This window comes from Apus apus, chromosome Z, assembly GCF_020740795.1.
Source record: "Apus apus isolate bApuApu2 chromosome Z, bApuApu2.pri.cur, whole genome shotgun sequence".
Taxonomy (NCBI): Eukaryota; Metazoa; Chordata; class Aves; order Apodiformes; family Apodidae; genus Apus; species Apus apus.
In genome coordinates this window covers 71,454,114-71,466,168 of record NC_067312.1, presented here as the reverse complement: position 1 = coordinate 71,466,168, position 12,055 = coordinate 71,454,114, and the positions used below count along the sequence as shown (strand labels likewise).

The window sequence follows — 12,055 nt, the reverse complement described above, 5'->3', positions numbered from 1 at the left end:
AGAGGTTTGAAGGAAAAGGAAAGGCAGGGGCTGAAACTCTGGAGCTCCAGGCAAACAGGGAGCACAATTCACTGTATCAAGTGCTTTATATTTTACGTTTTACTCCTCAACAACACAAGTTATACAGAATGCGAAGCCTGTAATCCTGTCTACTGAACAAAGATGGGCAAAGCTTTTGTTCAGGTCTAAGAAACTCACAACACTAGGTCCAGCATTTGAAACTAAAAGAGCAAAAAGAGACAGAGGGTTAGACTAGGCTGTGGAAAAAAAAAACACAACAAAAAAACCCCACACAAACCCGGAAACCCAAACTCAAACCAAAAAAGAAACACTGCTGGGATGAAAATTATTTTTCTACTCCATTTTAGTAGACATGGCCCAAGTTTGGTGACCACACAACTTCCAGTATTTATTTTGAAAAACCATGTTTCAGCTATTCAGAGTGTAAACACACTACAGAAAACCACTCACTTTTGAAGCTTGAACAGGCGGCCCCAGAGAGCAGAAGCCGTAAGGCAACTATGATTTTTTTTATATTTTTTTATTTTTCTTTGGGGTTACTCTTTAAAAAGTGCTACACCACCATGGAAATTGATGCAAGCACTAATGCCTGTTACATATTAGCGTGTAATGCAGTACAGCATACGGGTTATACAATACGCTATTGTTCAATAAACTGTTAGGCAGTAAAACACTACTTAGGAAGGCCATATGCTTGTCAGGGAGATTGTCAAGAGAAACTGTTCCACATTTTAATGAGAGGGAAACAAAGCTAACTCCTCCCAAAAGCTCTCTTTTTTCAAGGTAAATTAACGCCAATTAGCTACATTCTTTCATTAATCTTCCTAAATGTGTTTTTTCAGATAAAGCTATAGAAAAACAAGATAAATCTCTGACTTGTATGTGCTGAGTGTGTTATGTTAACTGAAACAAGCATGGATCAGTACAGAGTGCAGTGGCAGGCAGTTCAGACCACAAATGCAATGGCAATTACAAAAATCTCTCACAAAATAACCATACTTTTTCCTATTTAAACACAGTTTTCCAAGACTGGCTGTTTGACAAGGCAAACCCATTAAAGCAATGGCAACTTATTTCCCACTAAAAAATGGAAATAATTTAAACTGCTAGTTCTAAGAATTATAGGAAATAATGGAAAAGGCTTCCTGAAGAAAGTGAAGATTCTACAGAGAAAATGTGAGGTGTTTTTTTTTTTGCTACATCATAAAGCTTTAATTGCAGCTTGTGATACCAGTTGTATCTTTGATATAAGAAGATACACAACTACATGGGCTGTAGATAACTGGGTTAAGAACATTTGTCAAGGACAGAAAAACTAATGTGCTTCTTTCTATGTATGACTTCAAAAGTGCTCATCAGGAAAGCCTGGGCTGATAGTATTTGTGAATTTCTCAAGTATCACCTGTGAATGCATTTCTAAACTTACCGCTTCTCCACATCACTCCAGTCACTCAAAAGCCTTTCATTCTCTTTTTGCAGATGTTCATTTTTTGCCTGCAGTCTTCCCAGGCAGTCCAGACAATAACCAATCAACTCCTTAACCACTTCTGCTGGACTGGAAACTTTCTGTAGCTTCAGAGATCCAAGTCTAAACTAGGACACAAGGAGAGAATTAGTTATGTCATTTGTCCTATGAATATGACAAAATCTTGATCCCTTGAACTTGAATACAGACTTCACAATTATAAGAAATATCTTATGGTGCCCCAGTTCAAAGTGAAAGAATAAATCTGTCACAAGAAGAATTGTGGAATATGTGGAATAATCTACATGCCAATTATTTATGCAGTTAATACATCATAGAGGTCACCTGTTATTCAACAGGCACAGGACATAAGCACTGACATACTTTCCAGTGGGCAAGAAAAGAGATGTCATGTAGCAAGTAAGACATGTTACAGCACCAATCTACTCTTGTACAGATTAGAGGTGGTCAGTAGTATAATGGTGCAACCACAGGCTTTACATAAAAGGAATTTTTGATGCAATGTAGAATCACGTGAACTGAAAATCTAACTGTATTGTTAACGTGTTCTTGCCTTCTGCCCAGTTCTGGTACCCACAGGAGCAATACAATCACATAAATATTACTAATAAAACAAAAGAACATTAATTAACTTTGATTTAAAGTAGTACTACAAATGCATTTCTATAATGCTTACATGCTCCTGATGGATGAAAACTTGACTGCAAGTTCAGGACCCAGACAGCAAGTTCTTAATAATATAGGGAGTCCTTCAATTAAACAGGTAGCCTGAACAATATAATAAAATTAAAGGATAGGACAAATAATGAAGAATGTGTTTCTTCAGCAATGGGGATGTTTTTACAGGATATACATTAGGTCAGAACAGATTTGTTCTGCCTAGTCTAGCAGAAAAAAAAATATGGAAAACTGTTGTTTCTATTATGTTGAATGAGGAATAGCTCAGCCATACATATAAAACAGTATCACCATGAAAAGCTGGATGGAGATACCAAAATATGCAATGTGACAGTCCGAGGCAACTGAAGAAGGATATTAAGGCTTCTTTAAAAGGATTGTGTGCATTATTCTAATAGAAGTAAATGAGAAGTAAACAACCTGAGTTTGGTGCTCTGGAGTGGGTAGGAATCCGAACAACTACTTTAAGGTACACTCCTGCAGCTGATAGAGCCTAGAAAAGCCACAAGGGGTTTCTCCAATGCCTCTCTACACCCAGAAGCACCACCATTTGCTCAGCTTGACAAAAAAGCAATTGAGGGAGCAGATCCAGAGAAAAGCAGAGTGGGTTAGTTGACACAATCCAGACTTTGGGCAGCTTACACTACAGTAACAAGCAGATCTATCAGGAAAGACTCCTCAAAATTACTTGACTTAGATTGGAAATGCCTGCAGAAACACCAAGCTGGTGAGCAGGACGTGGAAGAAGGGGTCCTCTCTAAAATCTTACAATTATTAAAAGGATTGACATAACTGTTGTATTTCCCTGTGAAAAAAAAAGCCTATAACTCATGTTTTCAACTTAAAACAAGGCAATAACATCTTAAAAAACAAATCCACACAAGAGGTACATGCTAGGAAAGACTTCAGTCTGTGTCATGGCACGTCATCTTTTAAAATAAGAAATGCCATTTCATCAGTTTTTCTCCTCACTTTAGTTCACTTTACTTGGGAGGACATTGAAAATAACTCAATAAAAGACATTTGCATCTGTTGTGAAAACCATGCACAGTGTTTGTTAGCACTTTTTAAACAGTTTACTACTACTATACATAAAGTTTTGCTGAAAAAGGACTTGTAAAAATCGCTTATAAATATTTTAAAAGCATTGTTTGAAACAAATAAGAGACCATAAAGTTAGATATTTATCTGTGGAAGTCAAGTCTCCAACGACATGATACCATCATGAGCTTCTTCAGCAAGGTTGATTTATGGGAAAATGAGGTAAACTCAAAGATTTAATTTCAAATTAACCACTGATCTTTCCTCCAAATTCACGAGCACTGGCTCTTAACATGTTTTTTCCCTTCAGCTTACATGTATCTATCTGATGGCTACAGATGAAAAGATGCATTTAATTTATTTTTGGAAATTAGATTACATTATCAGTAACTCACAGAGTGATGTGTATTCCCTCGGTATCACACTTGCTGTTTGACAGCATTAACAAAGATGGACATTTGTGTAAAGGAAACTGTTTTTCATCACTTGCAAGCCACCACCACACTGTATGGATAAAGAATTCATGCAACACTTGAATACTAGGGGCAGAGATAGAGAAGCACAGGAGGACAGATAAATAGCAACACAATCTTCTACTTATGCTATGGAGGAAACAGCAAGAAGCGTACAACTTTTTCTCTTATGCTTTTATTATAATCAGCTGAGATAAGGTAGAGGCAAATGTTTAATCAGGACAAATAAGCATTGTTCAAATAACAGTTTACTCAGCCCAAAAGACTAAAATATGAATAATATTAAAACAGGTTAAGGTGAATAGCAATAGATTTCAGCTGAAAGCCTGGTTCTACTCACGATCAAAACAATGCCAAACATTTCAAAAGCAGATTGTAATTATAAATAAGCATCATTTCAGCCTCTTACTAAAACACGTGACATAAACCAATGCTGAGTTCTGCAACATGGAGTTTTGAAACTGCAAAACACATCCCCATCTTCATGAACCTCTGCCATGACACACTTTCTGAAATTTTGCAAGAAAAAAACAATGTCCTTCTTTTTATAAAAGCTGATACACCAAAAAACATCAAACCAGGCTCTTGGGCATGCTACTTTTTTTGATGAATTCTCAAAACAGAGTGGGGAAGAGGTCACACTGCAAAGAGAGGAGCAAGAAATGCATGCCAGCCGGATGAGCCACTGCCAATGGGTGAGCCAGCAGAGAGGAGATGCTGGACAGATTTTCCACACTGCTGCAGAGACACAATGAAATTGATTGGCCATCTTCTTAGGTGTTTACTTCAAATTCCAACACAAGTAACAATTAGTCTTTAATTTAGTCTTTAATTCAGTCTTTGCAAGCAAAGCAATTGACTACTCTGTACTTTCTCACATTAAACTTCCCTGTAGTTTTGTCCACAACAGTGATCTGTGGACCATTTCTAGGAGGCCCACAAAATGTACGCAAAGCAAGCTCATCACCGGAAGGCTTAAATTTATTAGGCAGGTGCTCACACATCAACTAAAAAGAAAATAAATAAATAATTATAAGGCTTCTGCAAAACAGCTATTATTCTGTATCTTTCCCTCCTCAGTCATCTAATCTTAACTTAGCATAGTTGTAGCAATTAATTATCTGAGTTAAACTGCAGCTGTCTCGAGCACCTCAGTGCAGAAAAAACATAGGACATTTTAGCTACAGCCCTAATTAAGCCAGAAGTAACATGATACTGGATATGTGGTTTTGTTTTGCCTTCTCCACACAGACTGTTATAAAAAGTATAACAATAAGACTTCTTAGGCTGTTTCTTCAACATGAAATTATTGGTTACAATGAGCTACTACACCACCTATTTAACAAACAGAAAAGTTAGTGCTAACAATAGTAGCACTGTTATCTGAGTGAATTACAACTGATTGGCATTGCCCCTGTAGAAAGCCCAGTGCTGAGAGACTGATAAGCCATAAAGGCAGCCAAATCCATTCAATTTCCAAAACACTAAGGCAAAGCACAAGTCATTTGTAAAACAAGGTAAAGAAAATAAAACCTCGGGACAGTTTTGCTGTGGAGCCCAGCTGGCATGCCAAATTGGAAAGCAAACTGCTGAAGGAGTAGAGGCACAATATAGAAAGAGGCAAGGATTCTGAATTTGGGACAGACGTGTAATTTGCAGCACTGATTAAGACAGAATTCTATTAAATTTTGAATTTATTTGGGGAAAAAAAAATTTAAAAGGAGGAATAATTTTTTCCACATATTGTTTATTTTTCCTTGCCACTAAATCAAGAAACAGTCCAGTTATTTGTCCTTGATTGCTAAAGCCACAGTAATGAAACCGCAAACTATTTCACGAAGAGTCACTAGAAGTGATTAAAGATCAGGATAACATAAGAAGCAGCTAACTGGGTGGAGTATCACCTTGCTTCCTGCATGAACGAAAGCTCAACATTAGCAAGTCACTAAGCTTGTTTTACATATAGCATGTCTACAATTTAGATCAGGTTTCCAAGGTGAGCCTTGTTTTGTAAATTCCTGCACATTGCTGCTCTCTAGATCAACTTATATTTTTTGCCATTCTTCCACATGCTGTAGCTCTCTAGCTTTATGTCATCTGCAGATGTAATTAATGTACCTTCTACTTCCTGTTTCAGGTCATTCAAGCAAACATCAGGTAAAACAGTGAAGTACTAAACACTTCATTTATAGAGAGAATAAGCATATCTGCTAGAGATCCCAGTGGACAACAAACTGACTGTGTCTAATACACTGCTCTCCTTCAATATCTGTTTTATTCTTTCTTGGGATTTTAAAATGTATTTATTTATTTATTAGAAACACAAAGATAAATACAGAACCTTGCTAGGAACTCATACTGCATCTGCATAGCTGGCAACGATTTGTCTCTGTATTACCATGGTACCCTGATGATTGTTTCTGACAGTATTTGTTATCCAAAATGTAGTTAGGGAATTCCATACTTCCACAAGCTAGAATAAAAAAATTATTTAGACAGACAGATTTTGTCTTTTCCTATCCTGGCAGGTCATATCAGCTATATACAGTGTGTGTGTGTCTCTCTCTCCCTCTTCTATACTTCAATCTTAATGCATCATCTTTCCTTTTTCCTTATTATGAAAACTATTTAACAAATACTTTTTACACTTACAGACAGTTAGGTCTGATTTTAAAATGAAAATATTCCTAGAGTGTGAACTAATTAATGGAGTCTTAGTTGTATGAGTCAACCTACCACCTGTAACAGAATCGTCTCTAACTCACCTCACTTCCATTTTTCCTACATTTTCAGAGTAGGACTCGAGATCCTTGCACTATGCTTCTCTCATCAGAGTATTTCAAACTGTGGTAAACATCAGCTGGGTTAGCATAATTACTAACTTCTATGTCCTTGCAGACAGATGCTGCCTCCTGCAAGGTGTTGTCTAAACAAATGTCCTTTCACCAAGGAAATATTAATGAAGAATTTGAGGGAGAGGAAAAAAATCCACTAGAGCCTAACAGCACAAAGCAGCTCTGTAGTCTCTGTCTTTATCAAGACCTGCAGTCTGTAGTAGCAGATGTGACCCCTCCACTGAAGCAGGAAAGCCCTGCAGGCCCATATAACAAGAGATCCTTTTGTCATTGCTCTGTCCTGAGCATCTCTCAACACCTTCCCTATGCTAGAAGGGAGCTACTCTGGGAGGGATATTTCTGTGACAGAGCTCAGTCTTCCTAAAGCTTGGTCATCCCATGCTACCCATTAATGCCAGTTCAACTGAGTCTTTGGGAACTAAGGAGAATGGCTGAGCCATCAGGGAGTTCTTCATTAATAAAAATCCCACAGTCCGAAACCATATGTTTTCAATACTCAAAAAACTATCTAAATAATCTCAAGACCCAAACCAAAACAAATGCCTTTCTCACTTACTTTTCAACACTTGCACAAATCTATACCTAGGAAATCTTGCAAGGACAAGGTTTTAAAAGCTAAACGAGCATGACCTTGCCTATGGCTGGTACTGAAAGTAAATTCTTTACAACAGAGTTAGAGATGAGCCATAACATACAAGACAACATCGAAAGTTACAATAATCCAAACGTAAGATGCCCCTTACATGCTTGCATTACAATAGGCAGTGTAAAATACAGCAACTTTCTTTTATCAGTTGAGACCTGAATCTCTTATAAGACAGTCTGTGACTTCCAGAATCAGCCTTGCTACTGCCAGTTAAACATCAGCTACCTCTTCTACCCTTACACACAGACTCTGAACTGAGATAGAATCGATACTTTGATAGAAGTAAGTTTTCACTATGAAAATACCTATGAATCTAAAAAAGGAAAATGTCAATGAAAATGCATGTACAGAGTTAAAGAATATGACCTACAAATTAATGATGCTGACACTTTGTTGACTATACAAAGAAAGCATTGTTACAAGCTTGAATCTGGAAAGCATTATACCATTTTTATTTCTTAACTCAATCAGTGAGTAGTCTTGACTTTTTTTAAGCTGTGCCACTATTATCTCCAGGGAAATCATTCAACAGTAACCATGACATCCCTGGGTGTGGTAATAAAACGAGTACACTAGACTTGCACAATACAGTGATGACAATGTGAAAGCAGATGTAACAGCAAACTCGAGGAAGCTAGAAAAACTACCGTGGAAGCCAAGACATCTTGCCAGCTACATCAGTCAGTATAAAAATATGATCACCAATTACAAAAATCAACTTTAAGATAAAAATCCTGCCTTTCTCCACTCTTGCCTTTCCCTTCTGAAATGTTATGAGAAAAGTATTACTTCATCCGCCAAAAAAAAAGTATCTTCCTTTGTGATAAAGGCATTACATCTATTTTAGAGCGAAACAGCTGACACAAGTGATTACTATTTTTCTCAGGTTTTTACTACACACTGCAGAAACCTTCCACAAAAACTGCTGTCATATTAGCTCCACATCAACTGATGAAATTCCATCTGGTTTCACTATTTTGTATGGCAGGGGTTCCCAAATATTTTGGAGAGCGCTCCACTGTCTCTCACACCCTCGAACCCACACGTTCATGGCAGTGTGGCCCCCTTAATGACTGCAGTGCAAGGAGGCTAAATCTGGCAGAAATTGGAAACACTGCCAGACACTAGAATACAAAAGTAATATATGTGTCTAAGCACTAGAATGCCCACAGCATGTCTTTGGCCTATGCCAGAAACCACCTCATCGAGCACTCTGCAGGCACATGGCAGGAGTTGGAGCACCCCAAGAGGCATTCTGCATGCATTCACCTTCTTCTATGATTCTATGATTCTGGATGCTGAGAGAGTTTAATAACATGGACATAGACTCTTTCCCATCAACTGGCCTCTGTGCCTGGGAACATTCCCAGAAAATTTAGATTTCCTGGTGCAGAAGTAACCACAGTAGTCCCTGGAATACTGCTTTATCAGCTTTCCTGCAGAAACCAATGTAATTTATTAGGTTAAGAAGGACGAAGGCATGCTGTAGAAGGAGGTCCCTAGTTTCCCTTTTGATGGCATATCTGGATCCTGAGGAAAAAGGTATAAATCAGGCTGAAGTAGGCTCTGCCACTTACAAGTTATTCCAGACATTGCTCATCAAGTTGTATACTGCATCATGGGTCATGGAAGCAGATTCCTACCCTGAAAGCTCTTCATAGAGTTGTTAATCAGGAGGGGCCTCTGCAGGGCTCCAGTTCAACCTCCTGCCCAAAGCATGGCCGGTTCAAAGGTCAGACCGGGTTGATGAGGGCTTTATCCAGTTGGGTCTTGGAAATCTCCAAGCATTGAGCCTGCACAACCTCCCCAGTCAACCTGTCCCAACACTTGATTGGCCCAACAGTGGAAAACTTTTCCACTATATCTCACTGGAAACTGTGGTTTCAATTTATGTCTGCTGTCCCTCATCCTCCTAACATGCACCCCTGCAAATTGCCTGGCTCTCAATAACTTCCTTGGAGGTCCTGGGTGGCCACACAATGTAACTCTTCCCCAGGTTAAAACAGCAGCCCTGGTCCCACAGCCTTTCTCCACAGGGCAAGTGCTCCAGCCCCTGATCACCTTTGTCAGTCCTCCAGCTGATGGGTGACCTCCTTGTGCTGGGAATGCAAAACTAGGTGCTGTATCAAACTGAATAATGCTAAGTAAAGAGGGACAACCCCTACCTGAGCTCTGCTAATTGTGGTCCCATCAATATGGCCAAGGACGCTGCTGAATTCCACTGTTGCCAGGGCTCAGACCTAGCTCACTGCCCACCAGAATTCAGGGTCTTACTTTCAGAGCTGCTCCCTAGCTCCCCCAGTCCTCCCAGCCCTGGGCAGGGCTTTGCATTTGTCCCCTGACTTTCATACAGTTGTTAGCCTGTTCACCCACTCTAGCCTCTCCAGGTGTCAGCCCTGTCCTTCAGGGCATCCATGTGTGATTCCGGTTTGGTGTCAACTGGAAACTCAGTAGATGTGCAACCCACTGCCTCCTCCAAGTTACTGAAGATATGAAGCAGGAGGTGCTTCAGGAGGGGCTACCAGCCCCTAAGCTCATATGACATACTAACCTATATCTTCTAAGTCACATCATTCAACCAGTTTCCTATCTGTCTCATTACCTGCTCATCCAAACTGTAACAGCCCAGCCTGAACATAATACTGTGGGAGACAGTGCTGAAAGTGCCAAAAGCCTTGTTCCAGTCCAGACAAATTATATCCTCCACTCTCTCTTCAGGCACAAATCCAATCAGTTTATTGCAGAAGATATGACAGAGGCAGACACAGTTTACATGGTCTGGCATGATTTACATTTGGTAAATCCACACCAACAGTTCCCAGTCATCACTTTCTCTTTCATGTGCACAGAAATATGTGTGCCCTGAGAGGGCATGTATGCTCCATGAAATCAAAGTAGGCCTGACCAACCTGTAGTTTCTCCGAGCACTAACCCAGTATTTTTTTGAGGACAAGTGGAAGGTTTGCCATTTTCCAGTTGTCTGGGACCTCTCCCAATCTCTGTGAGCTTTCAGATCTGATAAGGAGCAGTGTCATAACAGCCAGCTCTCTAAGGCCCCTCAGATGCCACATATCTGGTCCAACGGACTTGGATATGTTGTTGTGGTGGAGGAAACAGTAACATGAAAAGCCAGCTCTGCTCAGAGGTCTCAATTTCTTATTCTTGGAAATTAATTAGGTCCTTGGAAGCACTGCATTTTGATTTTCCATATTTTAGATCATTCCAGCAAGCAGCTCTCTACATAAAACTGCACTGTTCTGTTCAGAAGGATGAGGGAGATTTCTTTGAAGACCTGGATATTTTACGAAACCTGTGTTCTTGAGACCTCATTAAGGCCTTTGCAATCACAGAGGACAACTCGTTGCAATCACATGAAACATTGTCACATAAAACCTCTGATGAAGGAATCAAAGTTTTTAAAAGAGTTTCTTAATCTCACTAGTCTAGCTGGAAAGCTGTTTGGGACATTTTTTTCTAATTTGTCTCCTAAACACACACATGTCAACCTTATATCCATTTGCTCTCAGACAGACACTGTTTCTTAGTCTACAGCATTCTTCCCCCTTTTTAGTGTTCAGACTTGATTATTTATTGATAATTATTTTTGTCTGACAGCATTTATTCTGTTGAGCTAACACTTAGAGTTGTAGCTTTGGCTACATATATCTTAGGTTTTCTGTTCCTCATGTCATACAAGCTTCCTCCTAGTTTCAGCTGGTATTTCTTGACTGTGGATGACCAGAATTATACATGTAATTTGGAATACATACTATGACTAAAGGAACAGTGCAAATACAGAGAAAATAAACATAGTACTTAATGTGACATTTGCAGATCATCAATATTCAGTCTATTTGAATGTTGTTTTTTTTTTCTTTCACCCTGCTGCATTTACTGTTGTAAGAATCACTAGAATACAATTAATATCTATATTTCCGGAGGGCTGTTTGGAACAGTGTTGGAATAAAAATATTAACTAAATTGTAAGCACGTCAGACATGGCTTAAATATCCCTTTTTAAAAACTCAGAAAGAAAACCTTTCAGATAGGTAAGAGCAGTTGTGTGGGTGCCAGGAAAACACCTAATGAGCAAGAAACTAACTGATTTCTTCCGTGAATGGCATTGAACCTATATGTCTTTCTTTAAAGCTTTTTGAAAACTTCCTTGTTTAATCTTTACACTCCTCAGAAACATCACATTTCACATATCTATACAGTCAGTTACTTCTGTGAAGCTTAATCCCACCCATACTGAAATAGTCTTTACCTCCTGAATTTTGACAGCTGTGACATGATCTGGTCAAGATCTACTCAGGCTATGATTCACTGTCCTAAAGTGGTCTGTAATGATTTTCCCAAACTTACCCTAAAAACTGTTGCTCATAAGAGTAATTCCTCCTCCAGCCTTAAAACCATATATATAAACATATATACATATCTTTGTAAAAAAATGAGATATATTTCAAAAAAGGCATGAACTGAGTAAAATTACAGGGCATTTGCACTAAAGCAAAGCTCATCTCTCAAGGTGCTAAGCTACCAAAAGCTGCTACTAGTTTTCCTCTCAATTTTCCTGACCACTATGCAACTAAATTGCTTAAAATTAGAAATACACTTAGTATTAAAACGCACTGCAGTGGTAATATTCAGCACCTGTAATATTACGTATTCCTTCCAACTCTTTCCTCGTGTGATCAGATACAATGTTCCACTTAACTAAATACAAAATAAAACAAAATACATCAACAACAAAGAAAAACCCACCAAAAAAACCCAAAAAACCCCAAAACTGAACAATTGAAATAAAAGGCCAAAGGCAAATCTCAAAAGAAATCTGGTGCACTAGTTATCAAAA

At 38.7% G+C, this 12,055-nt stretch overlaps 1 protein-coding gene across 4 annotated transcripts in view; it reads right to left on the bottom strand.

Annotated features, from left to right (window-relative positions):
* Positions 1-12,055, bottom strand: part of XRCC4 (X-ray repair cross complementing 4) — a 180,785-nt gene that overhangs the window by 102,380 nt on the left and 66,350 nt on the right. For all 4 annotated transcript variants that reach the window (XM_051643409.1, XM_051643410.1, XM_051643408.1 and 1 more), the window contains exon 4: positions 1,448-1,614. In XM_051643409.1, the coding sequence (XP_051499369.1) occupies positions 1,448-1,614 (167 nt within the window). The remainder of the gene's footprint in view (positions 1-1,447; positions 1,615-12,055) is intronic.